The following is a 24,950-nucleotide window of genomic DNA, read 5'->3' as shown; positions in this document are numbered from 1 at the left end:
TGTGTTTTGACTACGTTTGGGAACATATTCCACTAAAAATATTATTTTTGTTTCCACTGCCAGAACCTGACCTTCAGTGTACCAATGTGTGCTTTTGTGTTCATTTGTCTACAGCTGCATTTTCTAAGCATTTTTTTTCTTGTTATTCTCCTTTTGGAAGCCGAAAGAAAACCCCTAAATAACAACAAGATTGTCAAGAACATGTTTTTCATTCATTTCTGTTGCAAATGAATAATGCCAGCTAAACTTTATCCAAACTCTTTTAGATATTAGACACTAAAGAAAAGCAAGATAGGTTCTTCATGTTTTGAATTTGACATTTGATGTGGCTGCTCAATGTGCATCACCTGTTTTACTTTTGTTCCCTGTCATCTTGTACTTGACATGACATAAATCTTGCTAACCCTTAATCATGACAGCCTGCTGGCATCTACGTTTGTATCACTCCACATTTTTCTTCATCTTTGTAATGCAAGCTCCCCTGTAGGGCCTCTGTTCCCTCACAGTTTGGGAACCACTGGCCTCCAGTATGCTGAGAGCATCTCTTGGCACTTCCCTGGTGTGAGAATGTGTGTGTGAACCCAAACAAGCTGTTTCAGTTTATTCAGATTATTATCTTAGAGCATCAACCTACTGCTTAGGCAATTGATAACTGTTAGTCCCCATCATTTCGGATTCATAAGGAGTATATAAATATTTAATAAATGTTTTATAACACACTACTCTATGAGATGTTTATTAATGTTTTGTCTGCAACTATAACACCTTATGTGGGCACCCATAGGTGGATACTGGTATACAAACAGATATTGAATCAAATATAGTAAAACACATAATATAAAATGTGTTTTCCTAGGAGAAGTTATAATTGTTAACAAATACTTTATCTTAATAAAAACTTTAAATCTACTTATATTGGCTTACAACTACATTATATAGTGTTTTAAACTATCTTTTAAATTTATGTATATGTATCTAAATGCTAAATAATAAGGGGGGTTCAAGTGAAGTGTTACCGATGCTTAAACAGCAGCTGGATGATGTTTACCTCCAACGTTGTACCCAATACAGGAGTTCTGGTCACAGTATCCTGGTGAGCCAGCTGGTCCTGTGCTACCTGGATTCCCCGGCCTCCCCGGTGTCCCCGGGCTTCCAGGCCGACCGGGGGGGCCCTGACTGCCTGTCCGTCCTTCACCTGGCAGACCTGAGGATGGAGGGAGAGTCTGAGTCAAAGATGTGCTAATATACAAAGTCAGTCGTCAATAAAAATTCGGTAAAAGGACTCCAGCAGTGTGACATCTGGTGAGAGGGGAGGGAAATAAAGCGAGAATGTGCCATTGACATGATTGTCATTTCTGGATAAGGGAGATGATAGTGAATGTCCTGGGGGCAGGAGCAGGAACAACACAGTTCTTAGCTGACATTTAGCCAGAGGCTTCTGTTTTCTGTTTACAGAAGAGAAACTGCTCCATCAGGACTCATGTCAGCAGTAGGCAGAAATATGAAATCAATATTTTGAGGGGAGTGCCACTTGCCAAGTGCTAAAATTATTGTCCCACAAATATGCCAGAAAAGCACAGCGGATGAAGACAGAGTTCTCCTGTATACTTATATATATTTCCTTTTAAATATACTGAAGTTTGTGGAAGTTTTTTAGCAGTTATCTGATCATATAAATGTTTTCAGGGAGTTTTGTCAGCTTGTTCTGTGAGTATTGATCACGCAACAGTAAATAGAAAATCCCAGCACTGACATATTTTCATAACACAAACCTCAAACTCCACACAGTGCACAGGAAAATCAATACAGAGAATTTTATTCATGGTCCAAAACGTCTGCTTGCTTTTCTCAGACGAAGATTTAATAGAGAGAAAAACAGATCCATTAAGTCTCTGTGCTGTTCTGTTGTTTCAATATTTAAAACATTTTTGGTTGTGTTCAGAGGAAACATTCCACATAGCTAGCTCCAGGACGCAGCTAGAAAATAACAAGGACAAATGTTCAGGAGCAGAACAACTCTAAATGGTCATATCCTGAAAAGGCTACATTACCTCCAAATGTTATCTGAGTATCGAGACTGGAGTGAATGGATTCAGATGTTTTAGCTTATCAAGCACCCTCAGGACTGTGTATTAGGTCTGTATCTTACCTGGAGGTCCGGGTGGTCCTCGAGGTCCCTGACTCCCAATGCCTGGATTCCCCCTCTCACCCTTCTCTCCCGGCAGACCTGGAAACAAACACAGTTCAAAGGGATCCACATTAAACTCAAAATCACATCTCACTTTGCTTTTTTTATTCACACACAGCTGCTTAAGGGTATATTAAGTGTTTGCAAAATTGACCATTTACTACTTGTCCTTAACCTTTAGTCTTTCTACTACTGTATTCTTCTACATCACTACATTTCAGAGGGTAATACTGCACATTTTACTGTACTACTTTTATCTGAGAGCTATAGTTTTATATTATAATAGGCTTATAAAATACATTGCATTTCTAAAGATTAAAACCCTTCAGATATCCATGACTTATTAGCACTTCCCCTATACACTTGGTTGCAAATTACTGTTTGAGGGACAAAAGAGGTCAAATAATTATTTTTACAAAAAAGCATTTTATCCACAAAAAGTCCACAAAATGAGATTTGTCACGCCAAACTTTGTTGTTTAATCTGTCCAGCTATCATTCATTTTCTCTGGACCCCTCAGATTTATCTTGGGACCCTTTGGAGGACCAACCCTTATTTGGTAACCACATGAATAAACTAACTAACTACTAAAGCAGTTAAAACTAGCTCCACCACAACCAGCTATAATAGTTAAATGCTACGTACATACTAGTGCATCAGTTTTAATTAAATAAAAATATCAAAGCCAGTTTTTTTTTCAGAATGCCTACTTCGACATTTTATACTTCAAATCAATTTTGCTCATTTAATTTGGACTGGATTTGAGTTTGAATGCAGGATGTTTAATTGTAATGGAGTATTATCTAAATAATTCTTCCAGCACTTTCTATTCCAACATCGGTTTTACGTTGTAAATCTTTTGGAGAAACATGCTGGATGAATGGTTCTTGGATGATCAGTCTAATAAAATGTATGTCAGACCCGGAGTCAGCTCTGCGCTGCTGTCCAGTGCTGCAGCTGTTTGAATGACTTAATGGAATATTTTTCATTCACTCTAATATTAGAGAAGCACATAAAACTGGTGATCTGCAGATTTTCTGTCCCACTGCTTTTATGGCTGTCTTAATCAATTGCATCGGTAAAGAGGAAGTAAACACAAGGAGGTAGAGGAGAAAACATTTTACATTACCTCGAGTAAAAAATATATTCTCTACACTGTTGCGATATTCTGTCTTTGTAAAGGCTGCTAGCTGACACACATGCTCGGGACAGTATTGTATGTGGTTAATAATGCTTTCATCTGTTGAGCCTGAGCGCAGCTTTCTTCCTCATTCTGGTATCAGCCTTACACGGACCATCTGACTTAATAACGTGTAATTTTCTTAAGTAAGCCAGACATCTTTTATAATATGTGGCCTACTCTAGTTTCAGTTTATCCTATAAAACAATCAAATAAAGTATGAGTGTGTGTGGGGTGGGGGTGGGGGGGTACCAGTGACTGCAGGTCGTAAATGTTATTGGGGAGAATCAAAAGGTCTGAACCACTGAGGAGGACGTAACCATGCTGGACATTTCCTGACAGCCGTTTGACTGCTCTCAGCTTTCCTAACCCTGTTGCGTGTGAAGGCTCTTTCAGTATGTGGTTCTTCAGTGTGGGCTGCGTGTTTTAGTGATGAAGACGGAGCCTCATAAAGGCAGGGGGAATGACTTCATGGATACTGGAGTTACTGTCTTCTGGCCTGGACTGAACCTTGTGGGAGCTCTGAGAGCTCAGAGAGCAGGCCAGACCACGAATAGCAGCAAACAGTCGGGCAGGTTGAAGCTCCAACTGGAGCCATGGAGACTTTCTGGTCGCATTATTCTGTTCTATTCTCTCAGTAATGGACCCTGACTATTGTTGTCAAGGAAAATGCATCACTTTACATACAGTAATGCTTTTTGATTATTTTACAACCACATGGCCCTCAAACAGCTGGACACGTTTGCTCTACGTTAACATTTATTACAACAGCAGAGGTTTATACAATCACATCACAATAACAATCTTTATCCAAATAGCTGGATATATAACTCATTCAGAGTGACACCAACAGGAAATGATGGAAGTGAAGACAAAAATCGAGACAGTTATAATAATAATATATTTTGCAAAGGACAAAAAAAAGTTTTCCTGAAGTTCACTTTTTTGTTTTGCATTAAAATGGACTAAAATGTTTACATCCACGTGAGTACTTTATACATTTTTAAGAGTTTGTTTTATTCTATTTTTTAACAGATTGAAGTACATCAATTGCACTTTAAGGTTAATAATTAGAGATCATTATAGAAATCATAAGTTTGGGTTAGCTGATTACAGTATTGAATATTTGTACTGTCATCTTTATATCTCTGTCTGCAATTAAAATGATAGTGTGGTCTTCACACTTCTTTTGCATCATGTCTCTCGTTAGAAAAAGTTTTTTTTTAATGATCAAAACGATACAGCAGAAGCAGAGATATCTTCTTGTTTATTCCATGGGCCGCTGACCATTTGGCTGATGCTTTATGTTAGTAGCGGCTAATGTAGCCTTGAGCTTCTAGCCTCAAGCAGAGATGAGGAGCGAGCTACAGAGGGTCTGGTAAGCTCAATTCTTTCTAACTCCACACTGACAGATTTTAAACATTTTCAAACTTACAGTCTTTGGCCCCAACCAATAATGACTCTACTGACATCACTCTAGCTAATTTATCAGACTTCACAAAAAGGCTTTACACAACTTTAATGAAGACCTGTAAACAGACTTTTGTGTGTGAATCACACTTCCCAATTTACCTAATAGAATAGAATTCATCCTTCCAAACCAGGGACCCATTTGTTAATTGTAAACTATAGTAGAGAATCAAAACGCCTAGGTGTGTCAGGTATTTAAGGGGCTGACCATAAACCACAATGTCCCTGGAGTCCAACTAGGGAACTTGTATGTGACTCCCCACCTCTCTCTCTCTCTCTCATTTCCTGTCAGCTCTGTAATAAAGGCATTAAATAAATAAATAAAAGAAAACACAATGGCCTCATATAATGTGTGTTTTTCTGAACCATAATCCTCTATACTGCATAGTATATTTTTTCCAAATTTTATATGTCATCTTATTTCCACTTTGGATTATCACCTGCTCAGGGCGGTCAAATAAATACTCAAATCTTTCTTCACCATTTGTGATGCTAACATAAAATAGCATGTCGTCAGAGTGTCTAGATACAACCCAAACAATGAAGAGCTAAATATGGATTGTGATCAGTCTGTACATTACCGTGAGAGTAATATATGTATGGAAATTGCCAAGTATATTTTCCTCTGTCGGCCTCTCTCTTGACATGAGTTGTGCATCCTGTAAATAACTCTTCAAACATCTTCCTCTCTCACCTCGCTCTCCCGGTTGTCCGTTCTGGCCGTTGCTACCAGGGAAGCCTGGCCTGCCGGGTGGGCCTTGCTCTCCCTGAGGTCCTGGGGGGCCTGTCCTTCCCGGCTCTCCTGGTGGTCCGGGTACTGTTCGGACTGACACCGACGATTGGCTGGGGATCTGGTTCAGTATGGAGTTATAGCGAGACAAGTGGCCTGCAAGCGGCAAAGCAGGTGATTTAGAATGAGCTTTTTGATGTTTTAAGAATTTCTTTTATTAATTTTCATTTCTTCATCATGATATTGTACCACAAATGAAAGAGAAAAGAATAGAAGAAGAGAAAAGAAAAGAAGTGAAGCCAGTAGAGGTCACATGGCACATTTTCAGCAAAGAGATTGTACTCAATAACATGTGGTGCTAATGTGTAAAAATCAATGATTACTCACTCTGGATAAGCTGTTCACACACTTGCCGTGCAATTGCACGCACAGCAGCCTGGGATTGCACATCACCCTGAAGAACAAACATGGAGCTTTTAAGGCCTGATATTACACAATCACACGGTACCATTTTTTCTTTTTGGGCAACCACAGGAACATAAACACCCAGACTAGTGGTTGATAAATTGGTGGGCGGGAGTTTTGTGGGTGTGTTATTCTGCCTTTATACCACACTCTATATTGGCCATAACAGATAGAACACTTATGACAGCAAAGTACAGAGTACTGGTAAATTACACAATTTAATTGTATGTATTGTATTGTATGTTGACTTTAAGTGAGTCGAGTAACACATTTTGCCTTGATTTTGACCAGGTTTTTAAAAAATGTGTCAAGTCCTCCATCTTTCTTTATATAAGTACCAAATCGCTGGAAAACCACTTTTAAATTATATTCCATCGAAAAGATATAAATTATGAGATGCTATTATGCTATTATGATTGTTATGAGACTTGTTTTTGAAGATGTTAAAGCGGTCTTGATCACACCTCTACTATAAGATGTATGGTAATATTGAAAAGCCATACGTGCATCTTAAATCAAAATGGTGTCATTGTTTGACTGTTTCCTGTTTTGCCTTGTACTAATCATCATCATACAATCATTTGATGTGACATCTAATGTCTATATAGCAAAATACATATTATAGAAAAAAACTTTATATTAAATGTTTACTTTTCCCCTGTTCAATTATTACCCTATAATTTAATGTGAAATGAGTTATGCAAGATACTAACCAGAATATTCAAAGCTGGGCCACATAATGCACAACACCAAGGAGAAAATCCTGTCATCTTCTTTTTAAGAGACTTTCATGTAGAGTCCAACGTAAATTAACCACAGCGAGGTACAAATGTGCCTAACAGTTGTTAAATTTGGGCAGGAATAGGAATTTACGGGTTACGATTCAAGTTGGCATGTAGCATGTCTCTCAAGCCGTCGGCAGCTACTGTGTCAACAAAAAATACCGACCCTGGTCTGCTGCAAATTTAAATCACAGACACCAATTTGATGTAGTTATATAAACAAGGTTGAAGGAGTAAAATAAAGTGAACGTTGATGCAAAAGACGAAGGAGAAACAGTGAATGGGTGCCGGAGAGTAATTTGGTTTCTTCAAAAGAAGGGTGTGAAGCATCAGCGAGTAAATGTCGTGAGTTTTACGCCAGCAAAATAATAACATTTCCACTGCAAAGTGAAGCAGTAAAACTTGATTTTCTCTAAATAGTGGTTGAGGTGTGTGAGTGAAATGACTTACTCGTTCTCCCTTATCGCCTTTGGTACCAGCAGGACCCTGGAACATTAAAGCACAGGAGGAGAATAAACATTTGACTGGGATGTGTACTCAGAAATAGCCATGCTCATCTCTCTTCCCCTCTCTCCTTTGTCCCCACCCCATTACTCTTAATCCTTCTTCTTTTCTTTATGCCACTTAAACACACACAGACTTTTCCTTCTCTAACAGCTGGTATAACTAAATGCATTTACATTGTGTCCAGGTTATTTGTGTCCTAAAGGCAACACATACATGAGCTTATGTGCCCACAAACAGAGAGCAATGTCTGTGCCTTGGATTGGCTTGGTTTCTGCTACTGCCAACACTGGAGAGCACATAGATGCATATCTGTGCACAAAGCACACATACACACAAAAATCTGCCAGGCACATAAAGACTGTGAATGCATATTGGAGTGTAACGCACTGTAATCCAGAGGCAAATAAAAGACAAATATTTCCTGGCTACAGAACAATAAGCTGATATGATGAATATCTGTTTGATGCTATTACAGCTTTTGAATAAAGGCTTGTTTATCTTGGGGGAAACATGTCCTTGACCACCGACTGACTGGCTGGCTGAGTGTTTGCGTGTGAGTTGGTTGGTGGATAAGGAAGAATGGGAGAAAATGTGTGAGCAGGCCTGGCATATCATGTGCATATTATATTGCAGATGACAGAAAGCTGGTGCCAACATTTAACACAGCCGCTGAATTTCAGTGCAGGTCTCCTACACAATAAAAGTCTTGTCCTGGATCGCCTGAGTCTTCCTGGGCATATAAATGTCTACCGCCTTATCAGGATGACATGGGAAAACCAAATCACATGGTTGACGGAGCCAAAGAAAGTATCTGGGCTTAAAAAACACAGCAGTATCTCTCATAAAAAAATTTATTTCTTTTATCGTTTTATCAAACCTATCTTCCCAGAGTGCCCTGTATATGCAGAGTCTGTCAAATACAGTCAGTGTTTTTTCGCTCAAAATGTTTTACAGTTCATCCACAGAGGGAAGTACGTTTATTTCCTCTTGCACAGCACTACAATGTGGACTGATAAAACAGTCACAGGAAGATTGTTGCTTTTTTCTTTTGTAACTGGCAGACATAAGGCGACCTGTTACCAAGACAAGCAAGATAAATTAAGCCATTGGAAACCGCATTCAGAAACAGTATTTTGTCCAGGTCAGACACACACTTGGACTCATTCCCGCACTCTCAGGACATCATCAAGTGCTACGACAACTTGATAGACTTGTGAGGCCAGCTGTCAATTCAGAGGTATATGAAACAGTAAACAAAACGTGATCACCGATCCAAATGCCTGGAGGTGGATTTTGATGCTATCGACAAGGGACACGAGTCACTTTGCGAAGACTTATAAGCTACAAATAAAATATGATTTGTTATTTTCCGTAGTAGGACGTTTTGTGAATATTGATCTTGATAGGTAGAGGACAACATTTCCAGATGAATCATGTCGTTCCTAAAACAGAACTGTTTTGGGTTTCACATTAGACATGGTGACATAAGCTCAAGAAATTCTGGAATGTCCTGCTGCTCTGCATCTTTACATGCCTTTTATCTTGGCTTCGATGGTATAAATCCACTGTCCTTGAACAAATGTCTCAGTGGGACAGATGTGAGGGACCTTGACAAAGCTGGTAGGACTGACTTCCACATCTTAAGGTCAGTTATGGCATGATGAAGCAAAATGCTAAATGTCCCTGCAGACACAAATGGCTCCTATTTCAGATAAAAAAACACTTGTTTAAGAAGAAAAATATTACCCTGCAGCAGAAACCTGCCGAAGGGTTGCAGGGGGCAGAACAGGGACTGAATCAGCAATTTAATGTTCAGGTAAAGTTTGAAACTAAAAGTTTAAGATGTTTAGGAGATTGTGGCTTAGAAAAGTGTGAGCTGACTTTGTCTCCATTTGTGTGTTTGCTGCATGTGCATACATTCATGTCAGATGTCTGTGTCTTCGATGTGAGAGACACAAGGCAGATGTGATCTCTCACTGTTATTTTTTGTATATGTGTGTGTGTGTGTGTGTCTGTGTGTGTGTGTGTGTGTGTGTGTGTGAGGAGGAAAGAGTGTCTGTAAGTGATTTATAACGCTCCCTCTCTGAGCCAGAATTTGCTGTTGGCCTGTAGAGCTGACCCGAGACTAGATTAGCTGTCACCAACATCACAGTATCATCTGTTCCTGTTAGCATTACACAAAGTCTGGAATGCAACATCTTCTCTGCATCCGTTCCTGTGCTTTGTGTTTCTGCGTTGTTGTGTCACTTGCACATCTTTCTTCTTCCTTTTGCAGAGCTTAAAGAAATGTGACTCACTGCACTATTTATTAGTCATCTTATGAGATAAGTGTACCAGGATTTGTCTTTTGCATATTCTTAAAAGATCAGCCTTATTAACAAAATGTCATGACAACATGATACATTGTGAGGAATGTGTCCAATACTAACAGGCTGAAGGGAGAACAGGACAAAAAAGAAGCAAAATAAACAATCCATTAAGCATGAGCTCCTTGTCAGAGTTGGAACCAAACTGCAATGTTATTTATATTTAAACAAACGTGTAGCTCTGATATTGTCCTCCTGTAATGTAGGGAGGCATGATGGGAGACAAACATCTACAGAGGAGAAATCGGAGAAGGAGGAAGAGTGGAGAGGTCATGTCCTCCTTGTTTTATTGTTAAGTTATTTCAAACTCTCCTAAGTGAATAATGTGTGAGACTAGGGCAAACTAAGCATGTATTTAAAGTTCCTAAACCTTGTTTGGTTTACATGCAGGTTGGTTGATAAGGTTCAGGTCAAATCACAGTAAGACAATACAAACATTTTCCCATCCTACACAGTTAATACTATGTTGCATGTATTTCTATAGAGTTCTTGTGTCTGGAGAAAATTCATTATCAGACAGGTTTTTTTTACACCAATCTTAATAAAATGAAACAAAATATTTCACTCACAGGAGGTCCTTGATCTCCTTGGGGCCCTGCTGATCCACCAGATCCTGGAGCTCCTGGTGCTCCCGGTGCTCCCTGAGAGAAAGACAGGATGGAGAGGAAGAAGGAAGGTGACAGGAAGCAGAAGGATCAGTCAGCACACGTATCAGGGTGATTTGCCAAACAAAACAATGCAGAGAATTATTAGAAAAAAAGACTTACAACGGGTCCAGGAGGTCCTTGCCGTCCCTGTGGTCCATTATTACCGGGCAGACCCTGAGAGAAGCAGAGTACAATCAGTATATTAAATATTAGGTGTGCTTTCACAGTTGTAAGTTGAACTTAGATTTGCAAAAGCCCTTTCTAAATGACCTGAGGAATTTCCTGACAGTCTCCAGAATAAACCAACAGTAACATTGATATTTTCTAATACAATTAACATACAATCAACTGATGGAAACTGTGGCACCTACTACTTTTGTCCAACCTCTAAATCTGCAAAAAAAATGCCTCCAATTAAACCTTTGTGTTAGGTTTTTACCTTCAGAAGGTTTGTACAAAACAGGTGCATTTTCCTGACAGTTGGCTTTTTCACAATTAGATGTTTTAATAAAAATCTGTTTAAACCATCTCTTCCATTTAATGTCTTCACCATGATGCTGTGGTTTGAACAGAACACATGAATATAAAACTGCAGCTTTCACTTTAAAAGTACATTCCTACCTACTGTATGACAATTCTGTAGGTCTGTTTTTGTCAATGTATAATATAATGTGTAAAATATGACGTATAATAACATGACATATGATAACATGATGATGGCTCTGGTGTATCTCTGTATTTATGGGCCAGTCAAACTTAACAAATTCAGTGCTATTAATCCATATTTTGGAAGCTTGAACTCCTGGAAAACAGTTTAACCTGAGGTTCAGCTAATGCTTTCATTTTAGCTTGGACGTCTAAAGTTACGTTGTGGTCTCATACAGAGCCTGATGACCTTTCAACATGGACACTCTCCTTATATGGAACTCAGTTTACCCTGTAAGGCCAGAAGCCATAATTTAAAAACAAAAAAAATGCGTAAAAATTAAGAACGACACCACTGAGAATCCAATGTGTCAGATATTGAATAAAAATATGTTAAGTTGAAAAACTCGGAAGGCGCATTAAACACAAATTTTTCCTTATTCAACAAACAATGTTAACAGTACAAACAACAGATGACCGAGAAGGAAAAATCAATTGCCAACTCCATATATTTAGGGTATACATAAAGTTCAAAACTCCATTGTATGGCAGAAAAGGCCGGTCATACTATGGTGAACCCTTTATATCATAATGGCATGGGTATGAGAGTGTACTGCAAAGATATATTGATCAAGGCAAAAATAAATATAACTGTCTCATACATTGATTTATTTGTGGCAGCCCAATATCAACATTGACTGCCACATACTGATTTACTTTTTTTACTAATTAAAATGGGTTAAAATCTTATTTCTTTGTATAGCAGCACATCGATTCGCTCAGCCCCCCCTTGCCCCGCTCTCAGATTGACCAATCTGTGAATAGCGCCTCCTCTCTGTGCACACTCTGAGCTGGGCTGTCGAGGTTAGCACGCTGTACATAGCTGCTGGTCAATATCAACTGCTTGTGCAAGTGGATAACATTATTGTTAAATCCTTCTTTCTCTGAACTTTAACTCTTAACTTTTTGCTCCCTCAATCCACATAATTTGTGAAATATTTTCAAAGACTCAAAAGGGCTCATCCTGAGGAGGCACACAGACAGTCTGGACAAGAGGTATCAGCACAACAGCGTACCTATAAACTTCTAAAAACACACGCAGGAAAGCGGAACAGTCCAACCAGTGTGATTAACTATCCAATTAATCTGTTTCAAACATTTCCAGGGGGCTTGTCTTGCAGTGATTTTTGTGAATTTCTGAATGGTCGATTAGAGGCTACTGGCTTTAAATTGAGCATGTCGGGCGTTTTCTACGACTGCTCCTCTCTTTTCCACTGCTGTTTGCAAACCAATAAATCACAATCAATAGTCAAATAGTACACAAGTCTCGCTGATGTCCGCCTGAGATCGTAAGTTGGCATTAAATGTATTCTTATCTTTTAGTTTCTTGAAAAGAGATCCAGGGACTAAAAAGTCCCAGTTACTTTTGGTAGAAAAGTGGTTTTATATACTCTGTTATTTAATATTAAGTGAAAAAATCTACTATTTGAAAAAAGCAAAAAACAGTCAGCTACCATCACAAATAGAATCTAATTCTGCAGAAAACAGAAAATAAATATCCTCAAAAAAATATGTATTAAAATCTTTATTAGCACTCAAGAAAAGTCAGAATATCTACTTATGAATGAGATTAGCAATCAATATGCCAGAAAGGACACATTCTCCACATAAACAATAAAGGGGAGCCAGATTCTATTATATTTTTTAAGTGAACCATTTAAAGCAAATCTCTGTTTCTCAATTTTAAGACACATCATGACCTCTTGATCCATTTACATTACATTTATTCATTTAGCTGAAGCTTTTATCCAAAGCAACTTACAATTGCTATATATGTCAGAGGTCGCACGCCTCTGGAGCAACAAGGGTTTAAGTGTCTTGCTCAGGTATACATTGGTGTCTCACAGTGGATTTGAACCCAGGTTTCTCACATCAAAGGCATGTGTCTTATCCACTGTTCCATCACCACCCCATTGATCCATGGTATAAAATGAGAAAGGCAGACAGCCTTCCATCTAAAGAGGATTAATCTTGGAGCTAACAATGAAGCAAATACTATAGCTGTCATTTCCTCTGATTTCTTAGAAAGTATTCTGGACATGTGTTATGTCTTGCTTGTACAGTTTTTCTAATCCCATTTGGTGAGACAAAGAGGGACAGCCCATCTTGAAGCAGGATTTTCCCCACTGGCATATCAAGCTTAGCTTAATTCTCATGGGGATATTTTCTTTCCAAATACATATACCAAAACCCAGTGTTTGACTGCATGACAAAATCTGTATTTATTAAACAATAACATATGCATGAGCTTCTCTGAAAAGCTGAGCCAGTATGTGACATCAGAAAACTCCTCTGTGAGAGTCACTCCGGTGTCACACAGTAAACACTCGCCCTGGTAAACCCAGTAATAGGACTCTAGAGGAGACTTAGTTCCTCCCAATATCCAGGTCTCAAAAAGTCAAACACTTTTGACTTTGAAATCCTTTCAAACTGAGCAGAAGCACATCTGGAACAAGAAGAAGGCTACAACATTTCCCACTGTGAAGCAAACAAGCATTAGATGTGACACTGGGACAAGAGTCAGCCTGGTGTCACACTATAAACACTCCCAATACTGGCTATATTATAGTCAATCTTTTTATATTTGAGTTTCAAATAAGAAATTCAGCCTCCTGGCTTCTCTCACAGGAGTCAGACTCATGAAAATGAATCAATGCTGTTATATTTTGAGAGCCAGGCTGCAACAGGACTGGCCTATTGTCTAAGAAACTGGGGTGAGGCTAATCGAAATTAGATTTTTGTATGCACGCTGAATTACCAACAAAGTGCAGGTCCTTTTTATGTAACTTCTATAACAATACTGAACTTTTTATTTATATAAAAAATTCTTTGCAAAGGGCTATGAGGTGAGCCTGGACACTCAAGTAGAAGTTTAATGAGAACGGAGAAAATACAATTTTGATGAGAAAAACTCTGGATCTACTCGAGTTCCTGAGTAGAAAAAAAGTTGAAAAAGTTCCATAAAGCAAGCATCAATGACAAAATAAAGATTTAAAGCTTTCCTTGATCCATCTCTGTTTCACTGTGATATAGACAAATAAAGTAACCAGGAGACAGTCACTGTTGTTTCAACTGTTAACTGGCCACTGCAGCACAGCCTTGGCTTCTTTAAGCCTCACAAAAGGTTTTGTACAGTAGGTGTGTAAGTTTTACTGTGACTCAACAAAGAGTTATCTGCCTCCCCTGTTCTGTTTGTACACATTGGATGATACAGATTAACGCCCCCTCACATTAAAGCTGGGGTGGACAATTTATTTCAGAAGCATTTTTTGTTATGTTAGTTGAAATTCAAGCTGGCCTACTCACGCACTCAGGGAGGCCTGAAGAGATGTGGTGGGATTTTTTCAGTTAGATACTTTCAAAATCTGGTTGCCTTGGTAGTTTCTCCAAAGTTGCCTAGCCCAGCTTTAAGTGGCAACCCTAAAAAGTAGCACAAGCATTTTGAATGAATATTCATAAAAAAAAAAACTGGTTCTTGTTCCTAACTGCTGATCCCAATTGGCTAAATTCTACTTTCTATATCGCTGTCAAATGAACAGTGATAACAGAAATTGCTATTGCATTGATAACATCTTGTGAATTGATTCTCATCAGTTTTCACCGCAATCCCCTTCCATACTGCTTTCAATGCATCCACTAGGGGAAAAAAATAAACAGAAAAACATTTAGAGGGAATTCAGCCTGAGCACACTGCTGGAAACAACAAACAAGTATGACGTTGCAGTTATTCAGCAGCAATGGAAGTACTGACTTCAGATGTTTTGTACGTCGTGTATGGAAACAAAATTACAATTAGCTCTTTGTGATTCAACAAACATTTCTATTGTGCAATCTTCTTTCTAGTCATCTCTACAACAATCACAAATATAAAACACACAACAGATTGGTAGCATCTTGATGAAATACGGATGTGCAAAGCCTGTCATAATCAGTGCTGCAAAGGGGATGTCTCACAATTTATAGCATCTAAATCGCTCCCTGATTAGTAACACATGATTACATTCAATAGTCACATTAGTAATATGCACTGTATTCTGCAAGTGTGGGAGTCTGACAGTACGGGCTGGTAATTCTAAAATGTGAGCAGGACTGGATTCAGGTATAAAGAGCTGAACAGGACTTTGTAAACTGCATCATAAAAGAATCAAACTGTGAAGTTGTCTTTCTATAAATCACAATAACTGGTGTAAACTTCTTGCATTGGTTTACAGCTGGATTGAATGCTTCCAGACCGACAGATGGTGTTTACCTAATACAACCAAGCAGGAAACTTTGGGTCTGAAAAGTGAAGCCAATGCAGAAGTGCCCTAACCCTGCATTCTTTCTAACGACCAGCCGGGGGCGTCTTCTCTGGTTGTAAAAAGAAGTCTGGTTTCAATAGAAATAATGGTAAAATAACCCCGCTTCTCACCTGATTTATTACCTCAGTAAACACTTTCCTAATGAGTTTTTGGTCTTAATTGCTTAATTGCACTGTGTAAAGTCGGCTGTCGGCTGTTCATTTTTCATTCAAGTACGATTTGTTTTAAGCCTGGTTTTCGCTAGCCAAAATTAGCATCCCAGTCCAAAATCATAGTTAACGTGAATAATAATAATTCTAGATTAAATCCAAGAGTTTTCCTATCAATCCAACACGGTGTTCTGTAAAATCTCTAGCAGCTCTTTATTGATGCTGCTTAACAGTGTTGGGAGTGACGCATTAAAAAAGTAACGCAATTACTGTAATGTATTGCTTTTTGCTGTAATGCAGTAACATAACGCATTACGAATACAATTTCAGTAATATTATACCCATTACAATCTCAGTAACAAGCGTTACAACGCATTGAAATTAAGTGGCGCTTTGTTTCTCAATAATTCACCATCACCTAGAAACATTTCTGCACCAGAAATACAAATCCATGAGTAAAAGAGCAACGTTATTTCCTGTTGCGGGAATCCAATGGTTGAGATTGTAGGCAGGGTGCAAAATACGGGGGGCTCCTCTTAAAAAGACGGCAGCTCCCCTGAAGGATCATGCATAAATAGATTTCTATAGGCTATGTGTATGTGCTTTAATGAATTACTTTCATGATTAGAGATGCTGCTGTCAGTTCATCCTGACCGATCCTGTCAAAGTGTCGAGAGATAATCAATGACATTATGCTGCTGTACCTCGTGCGTAAATGCGCACAGTGTTTTTCTCATTGGGGAGAGGCGCTGTTAATCAGAAGGTTCATTTTTATGACATAGACCCACCCAATCTGCAGATATAACTCTGCACATCACAAGAACCCACCTATGCAGCACATATTACTATTAGAATAATGCGGCCATTAAAAAGCAGTGAAAGTAACTCAAATGTAACACAAAAGTAGTTTAAAGCATTACAATTCAGAGACAGTAATGTTGTAATATAACTAATTACTCTCAAATGACAGTAACTAGAAATCAATAATGTATTGCATTTTGGAAGTAACTTGACCAACACTGCTGTTTAATGAGTCTTATTGACAATGGAAGATAACAACTGGTGGCGAGTTAAGTGGTATCCTAGAGCTAAAAGAAAACACAAACTCGTTGATATTAATTCATGTTTGTAAAAGAAGGTAATATTTAGATATTATATAAATACAAATACAAAACCTTGCTCACTATGTCTGCGGGTTGTAGTCAGCAATGAAAGTACAAGTAGTCAAATTCTGGCTAGAAAGCAGATTAAAGAATTTAGCACAGATTTAATTTTACAGTGTTATGGTTGTTGTTGGGACCTTTAATTACAGGTGCTGGTCATATAATTAGAATATTATCAAAAAGTTGATTTATTATATGACCAGCACCTTAAACTTAAACAGAATGTGATTTAATGCTTTTCTTGCTAAATGTTCGTGAACTCCAAAACTATCCGGCATTGTGAGAAGAAACTCCAGCCAACATACAAGTATCCTTCCTTCAGGACACTTCTTCTGAAAACTACCGCTGAGGGGACGAGCGTCTGGACCCATCAGCCAACAAAGAAACAGCAGATGGATTACGTGTAGTGTTTCACCTCGGCAGGAGCCGGCCAGGACAAAGCTCTTCTGTTATCATGTTACTTATTTGGATAAAACCTCCTCTTTCTGCTTGTCGACACATTACGCTCTGGCTGCATTTCTGTTTTGTTATTTACAGCCCAGTTGGGTATTGTAAGGCCTGATTCCTCTGTCAGTATCAACTACAGCCAGCTGGTATCACAGAGCCCTTATGAATGGGATGTTATCTATTGTGAATGTTGTGTTCAAAAGATGGGCAGTCTATAGGGGAAGACTTGTATGGTTTTATGAAGACACACAAAACCATACAGACAAACACAGCTGGACATTTAGAAACTTTACACAGCAGGAAAAGAACCAAAGATATTTTCACATGACGAAGATTGTGTTACTAAAAGCACATCTAAAATATCACCTAAAATAATAACAACAACTGTATGCTGAATTACCATGTCTTTTGCATTCAATTTTCAGTCAATTTTCAAATCCAGTATCATTCAAAGGAATTATCATTACACATCTTCTTGTCACCTCCCCTTAGCAATAAGTGTTTTGTATCTGGGGAAAAAAAATATCAGACGTGCTTCACAAATCGCTGATTGTAGATTACAGTTTTGAAAAACCATTGATCGTTGGAGTAGCAACATCAAGCAAATGTAACATAACCAGAGTACAAACAAATGTCAAGCCGTGTTTTTAATAAGCCCCCACATGGAGAGTAAAAACATGTTTTACCACTCCTGATTACTTAAAATATTTTACTTTTTTTTTTTTTTTACAAGGATAGAAACCTTGTTTAAAATATGTTGCTATGCCTACATGTGTTTTCGTCAAACAATTTCCAAATGGTCTTTTTCATATCTTCAACTAGTAAGGATGGTGTCAACAAAAAGATATGCCATTATCATTATTTCATATTATACATACATATATAGTACAGCACGTAGCGTTTATCTTGTCCAGTTGTTTTTTTGACACAAAAAAAGCTGCCTTTGAATCACACTGTGTTTTTATACACATACATTTTAAAACGCAATAAAAAGGCCCATTTTGTACATCTCTACATACAGCATCCCCTCTACATATACTGTATATTATAGATACTGTAGTAGAACAGATATATGCATCACAAAATCACTATGCTATACTGTATATCAGGGGTTTTCAAAGTGTGAGGTGGTTATCCTTTGGGGGGCTCCAAACAGTTTCAAGGGAGGCCCAGCGAATGGAAGTGAAACAATATTACATTACTTATTGCATTAGTTATCAAAAGAAGATCACATAGAATAGCCTACATTTGTGAGAGTTCAGAGATACAGTAGTTTTTGGAAACTGTTTTCCCCCCATCAGAGTCAGAAAGTTATAAATGCCTTAGGACAGACCTTTTTTAAAATTATTTGGTGTAGTCAGAAGTCATGTCAAATATTAGGCTATCTTGGCCTTGAGCGTCTATGGGATCAAATAATATAATCATGATCCTATAGGCATCCAGTAATTGAGCGAAACTTACCAAATAAACTAAATACGTGATGGGGGGGGGGGGGGGGCAGTTTCCCAAACTTTGCCAAACTTTGGCCCGCAGTCTTAGACTTTGAAAACCCCTGCTGTATATTACCCAAAAACCACCAAAGTATGCTGTGTAACAGTAACCATTTGAGATAATGTCAGTGTATTATCTTACCCTTGCTCCTGGAGGACCGTCTCTACCAAGGGAGCCCGGGCTTCCAGGAACACCCTAAAGAAAAGACAAAGAAGCAGGTTTCAATTATTATCACAACACTGACTGTGGTTCATATACAATGTAGCACATTAGTAAAGATATAATAATTGAAGAATAGCAGATTTAAACTGCAAATGCAAAGAAATTCATTACAATTCAGTCAAATTCATGACAAAGCCGCCAGTCCTTAGGATCAGGTTGTTATTTACTTCATTTATTCATTCTAGTCCATTATAGTCCAGTCATTTCTAAAGGGTATATAACCTGCCAAATTACATACACTATAACAAGGAATATAATTTTTCTCACAATAATTAAAATGCACATACACATTCAACCCAATTTAAAACAGATAGGGGTTTGCTGTCTTGTTCAGCAATGCTTTGACAACAGTGGTCATAAATTTGATTTGTGGAAAGGACCAACTTCTAACCCTCAGGGTACAGGACAGTTTCTAAACCAGCAGGCCACCCTGCTGCTCCATCTCCTGCCCCATCTCCCCTTCATCCACCTCTCTACAGGTCAATGCTCACAGCCGATTCCAAAATACTGTCATGGATTAAGTGTTGAGGTGATTTATCTCTGCACTTCAGTATTAGCAGCAGACAGCTCATAAAACAGGACAGTTAACACTGTTAAAGGTTCTACAAATTACAGGACAGGGTCGGAGAGGCCAGGCCTAGTGTGATTAATGATGTGCCGTTGTTTAGATTCTCCCAAGACATTGGCAATAATATCTCTCCTGCTGCTTTCACATGTGTATCTACAAACTTCCACACACACACAAACACACACACACACACACACACACAAACACACAAGGAGCAGGGAAGTAAGCCAGTGCAGCTGCACAAAACATACTGAGACTGAGGAATACACTGCAAAAATATCCATCTTAAAATGTTATTTCTGACTATAATTGAGTCCTAAAGCCCGTGAAAAAATCTGCTAGTGCAGCAAGGCTAGTTCAGCTACTTTCAAGAACTTCATAGAACTTACGTCTTTAAAGACATACCACACTTAATAAACAATGTTTAGACACCCCGTGATCCTGTGCACAGGATAAGCGGTTGACGATGGATGAATGGACAAAGTTTAGACAAAAATAATCCCTCTCAATCATCAGTTACGACCCACTAGAATTATGTGGCCATGTCTGTGTCTGCAGAGACCCTGTCCTCTACCTGTATTTTCTTATTATTTTGTTGTGCGCAGAGCATGCACTTTAGCCACATTCACACAAAATCCAGCAATGTGGCTCCTTCCCGCAGGGCTGTGCAGAGGTGTGGCTATGTTTCTCTGATTCACTGCTCAGTTCTCTAGCTGCTTAAAGCTGCTCCCTCTCTACATTCACTCTTTTGCTTGCTTAACCACAAATTTGAATCATGTGTTCACAAACAGCAACTGACAAATCCTACTCAAATCACAAAGAATCATTGAGAAAAATTAGATGTGATATCAGAAACTACATGAAACAAGTTCATTTGCACTGGAAACCGGTTGAAATATTCTCACTGCACTGACAGATATTGTCACTTTAAGAATTTTTTCCCCTCTCCTTTATTAAATTATATATATTTTTTGTGCATGTAACAGGTTTGCAAAGTGAAAAAGCCCAAAGGGAGTTCCCATCTCCCACAGAAAGCTCTGCTCTTAACTGCTTGGAAACAGCTCGTTTGTAGTCCAGCCCTTCACTTCCTTTACTTGTGACATCACAATGAAAACGCGTCATAAAGCTTGCCAAGTGGCTGGCGGGGTCTGGCATGCCCTCAAACCAAGCTAATCTGAGCAGAGGCCCTTTGGCTCGACTCGCCTTTGTTTGGTTTTCCATTGTAGAAATGTTGTACCTGTACCTGCTTCCAGGTACTTTTTTTCGTATCACCTCACCTCCGTGAGGTTCCAAGCGAGCTGAGGGATACTAAAATGTAACACGACAGACTGCTGATTGGTCAGAGAGAATATTCACTATTCACTGCATCATCATTGCTGCACCAGACAGAGGCCAGCACTAGAAAGTTTTATATTTTACGGTTTTCGTATGGAATTCCATCACTAAATCCACTTCTGAGAAGTTTTGAGGTGAGAAATCAGCTGTGTAGATTTCGAATATTGACAGTTTTACGAGAAGTGATGGCGAAACAAAAATGTGCTTGAATATTTTCGGAGTTGAGGAGCTCCGCAAGTGGCTGCGGGGGAAGCCTGTGCCAACCAGCAGGAGGAGCGTGTGAGGCCGGCCAGCCGCCCGCTCACAGAGCCCTCTGCTCCCGCCGTCACACAGACCGCTGCAGCAACAACGGCAGAGGAAAACACAGCTGGAAGGTTTTCATACCGCTTATCTGTCTTTACATTCTGAGGAATGTTGAAACGTTTTAACTTAAAAAAGAGAAAGCTGTGTGGATCGCTGGTGTGTGTCGCATTATACATTACGTCGGGGCAGTTGTGTGTGGCGTCGCTATGACGACAAGCTACATACTATCTCTGGGTACTATCTGCAATGGAAAACGGAGCAGGGCCGAGTACAGTCGAGTCTATCGATTTGCGCTATGGTAGCATTTTTCGGCAAGGCAGCATAGATCGTCAGAACACCGGTAACAGTTCAACGTTTAGTCCTAAAAGACGATGCAACTCCAACTCTTGTTTGGGCCTGGAAATTCACAATCACAACCTGTAAGTATGCTTTATTGGTTGTGAATTATATTTAAAATAAACACGGAAATGTAACTTCACAGACTGTTCAAGTGCGGAGTTGTTGTAAACGTTGGCTAACACAGCTAAAGTTATAACTATAATGCTAACGTTACACCTGATGTGAAAGCTACTGAGCAAACGTTCAAATTGTTTGGCCAATTTTTTTTATGTAAAATTGAGTTGAAATATGGTGATTTTTGTAGTGGTTTATTGTAAGATGTGGAACAATGATGTTGTGTGGTTGTGGACTTGAGTAACTTACACCATCTGATAGGTCACGGTCGCAGTCTGAAGCGGCTTTGATTTGGATCACACTACCTTGTTTCTTACGACCCGCCCTTCGCTGCTTCTGATTGGCTAGTAGTCCTTACCTGGGAACTGCACATGTGCAACTCCCAACAAAGATTTTGTACGTAAGTAAGATGCATCACTCTGTAGCTCAAGAGCTGCACGTACAACACATGGGGTGAAAAGAGGAGCTGCTGCAATGTGCAGTATGAGAAAAATATGATGTTTTTTGAAAATTAAATCATGTAAACCTGTTCTGGTACAACCCCTAAATAAGATTTTGAACCTGAAAATGAGCATAATACCACCTCTTTAAATTACACGCTAAAATGACTTACATTGGTAACACTCTATTTTAACCTCTACACCCCTTCTCTATTTAGCTCTTATAAGCAGAATACAAATACATATAATACATAACACATGTTTATAACACACTATAATGTAGTTTAATCTTTAATCTTTAATCGCTTTAATCTTGAGAAGCTGCAGAGCTGCAGTCTCTATTCATTCAACTTACACTGTAAATTTCCAGCTAAACTGAGACTTCTTGAAGACCCTTTCCTCTCTCTCTCGCCTGTCATTCACCGGTCTTGTGTGAGTTTTGCCGTGCTGCCAACAACTACATGCACGTCGCGGTTCCTCGCATTTCTATTTCAAGTTGCCGGGTATATAAAATATTCTTTGTGTGGTTCATCAACGGTGATAAATTATCAAAATGTCCCACGAGGTGCGAAAAACTCTGCACAAAACCACTCTCTTCAATTGTTACTCTTCCGCCACCGCACACACACACACACACACACACACACACACATCACACGCTACGCCTACACATGCGCACTGATGACCCAGGGTTAGGGTTACAATTTTGGATTTATTTACGCACTTTTAAAAACATTTATAGAAAGTTTTATTGTTTTTACATCTTTATTTACAGCATTAAAGATTGAAATGTATATTGGAATAGGCAGTAAATTAACCTAATGGGAGAAAACTGGTATTTCTATGTAAAATCAGACCTTGAGCACCCCCATATCGCCAAAATGGCATGATCCATGACTGTGAGAGTGACAGTCGAATCAGGCTCTGCCCATTGAAGCATCCAATCTTCGATTATTGGGGGTCAGCCCTAATCTAGTTATAGGCAGACATAAGAAAAATGTGTGTATATTAAATGTACTTGTCAACAACTATAACTTCTCCAGTAGCACCAACAAAATCAAGTCCTGGCTCCACAATGGTGGAACGAGCTCCCTACTGACATTAGGACAGCAGAAACTGTACACATCGCCCATAAAAAACAAAACTCTTTCTCTATGGTTTATGGTTTCTAAACCATGAAGCAGTTCAGCGTATTTGATCATGTTGATGTACTTGCATGATTCTGCCAATTCTAGGTTTTTATCCACATTGGTGAATGCACTTATTGTAAGTACATAATAAAATATAATGTAATGTAACTTTTAATAATTCATAATTAATATGAAATATTAAGTATTCATCATTAACTGCTCATAAATGATAAAAATGTTTAAATAAAACATTGCAAGATTTGTTAGTGCGTAGTGAGTTGGGGTAGGTTGGGGGCTCAAATCACTGCCACACAATCTATATTCCTCAGTCAAAACAAAAATAATTACTTGATAACACACCCACACGCACACTGATAAACAGAAAGAAAGTGAGAGAGTTGAGAAAGAAGGACAAACACACAGTCTTTGCGATTCATTGCAGCGGCATATTTCAAATATGTCAAATTGAAACTGAGGTGGAGGGGACGCCGATGACAAGGTTACATTATATTTACTGCAGCGAGAGAGAGAGAGAGAGAGAGAGAGAGAGATAATTGATGTTTTAGAGTTGTGAATTTCTCTGTGGTCCCTCATATATTACAACAGGGCCCTGGAAGCTACAATATTCCCGCACTGAGCCACACACACACACACACACACATTCATATTCCTCTCTCTGACAAAACACATTATTACCCGGTAACATAGTGCTGCACAGGGCAGCACTACCAGCTTTTATTAATAGGGTATGCAGGCAGAGGGACAGCCAGCTAGCGCATCAGGAAGCGTTGCAGTTCTCGGTGAGCTGGTCTAGAAACTACTTGTTCTCTGCTTATGTGAAGGGGTTATTGGTTCTGAGAAAAACGTTTGTGATGAAAACAATCGGTAGAAATTCAGAAACACTTTTGCGTATCACTTCCCATCAGTGACTGCGTTCTGTTCCCCTTCAAGGGAACTCGAACTGCGTCGGTGACGACACTATGGGAATGCCCCTGGGCGTGGCAGGGCTGAACTATGAATGAAACTACTCCAATCCTATTGGTGTTACTAGAACGGTAGTGTGTGACGGCGTAACCGGAGGGGGTATATAAGCACGCCGGCACATAGGACACATTAGCTTCTTTCTATTCAGCAGGCACTCTGGATATGTTTGGAAGCTCCATTTTCCTACCTGACATCGAGACGAAGCAGCAGAAGATCATGTCAAAGCGATTCCGACAGTGTGTCTTCCGTTGTGAGCGTTTCATCACAGAAGGTGATACCAATGGGATGTGCGTCTCATGCCTGGGGATGTCGCATGCTCAGGCGGCTCTCGAGGGGGCTGCCTGCGACCATTGCGAGGCCCTGCCCCTGAGGGTGCTGAGGTCTCGAGCGGCTCTCTTCCTAGAGGATGGTCGGATGCACTCCCCTCGTGGCACAGGCCCCGCGGTCACTGAGGCGTCGCGGCGGCTCCGATCCTGGGGATCACAACGCGAGATCGCCGAGGGTGCCGGAACGGCTGAGGCCTTTTTCCGGTCCTCTTCCCCTCGTCCCCGATCGGGAGCCTGTTTCACGGTTTCTCCCACTCGAGGGACGAGTCCGGAAAAGCTGACACGATCTGGCTCTGAGGAGCTAGATGTGCTTAGCATAGAGGAAACGGAACGTCATCAGCCCTCACCAGGATACGAGGAGTTGTTGGAAGTGGTGACGCGGGCCGTGGCCAAGCTGCACATTGATTGGCCACAGGCGGTGCAGCAGCCATCGGCAGGCAGCAAACTAGATGAGCGGTTTCTGCAACACCGAGCACCACCCCGGTGTCGGCCCCTACCATTTTTTCCGGATCTGCACAACGAGTTGTGTAGATCATGGAATAAACCCTTCTCTGCGCGGCTGTCTACGTCCCCCCGGCTGGACTACGGCAACGTGACG

At 39.6% G+C, this 24,950-nt stretch overlaps 1 protein-coding gene and 1 long non-coding RNA gene across 2 annotated transcripts in view; one reads left to right on the top strand and one right to left on the bottom strand.

Annotated features, from left to right (window-relative positions):
* col14a1a (collagen, type XIV, alpha 1a) overlaps positions 1–24,950 on the bottom strand; it is a 152,170-nt gene that overhangs the window by 8,768 nt on the left and 118,452 nt on the right. Inside the window, exons 40-47 of the mRNA XM_046044596.1 lie at positions 18,733–18,786; positions 10,456–10,509; positions 10,258–10,329; positions 7,266–7,301; positions 5,956–6,022; positions 5,533–5,724; positions 2,150–2,227; positions 1,049–1,204 (exon numbers count right to left, since the gene is read on the bottom strand). Coding sequence (XP_045900552.1) covers positions 1,049–1,204; positions 2,150–2,227; positions 5,533–5,724; positions 5,956–6,022; positions 7,266–7,301; positions 10,258–10,329; positions 10,456–10,509; positions 18,733–18,786 — 709 coding nt within the window. The remainder of the gene's footprint in view (positions 1–1,048; positions 1,205–2,149; positions 2,228–5,532; positions 5,725–5,955; positions 6,023–7,265; positions 7,302–10,257; positions 10,330–10,455; positions 10,510–18,732; positions 18,787–24,950) is intronic.
* LOC123967956 overlaps positions 21,831–24,950 on the top strand; it is a 5,522-nt gene continuing 2,402 nt past the window's right edge. The window contains exon 1 of the long non-coding RNA XR_006824379.1: positions 21,831–21,872. This is a non-coding gene — a long non-coding RNA (uncharacterized LOC123967956). The remainder of the gene's footprint in view (positions 21,873–24,950) is intronic.

This window comes from Micropterus dolomieu, linkage group LG03, assembly GCF_021292245.1.
Source record: "Micropterus dolomieu isolate WLL.071019.BEF.003 ecotype Adirondacks linkage group LG03, ASM2129224v1, whole genome shotgun sequence".
Classification (NCBI taxonomy): Eukaryota; Metazoa; Chordata; class Actinopteri; order Centrarchiformes; family Centrarchidae; genus Micropterus; species Micropterus dolomieu.
Note: the sequence above shows the minus strand (reverse complement) of the source record. Positions and strands in the feature narration are given on the sequence as shown.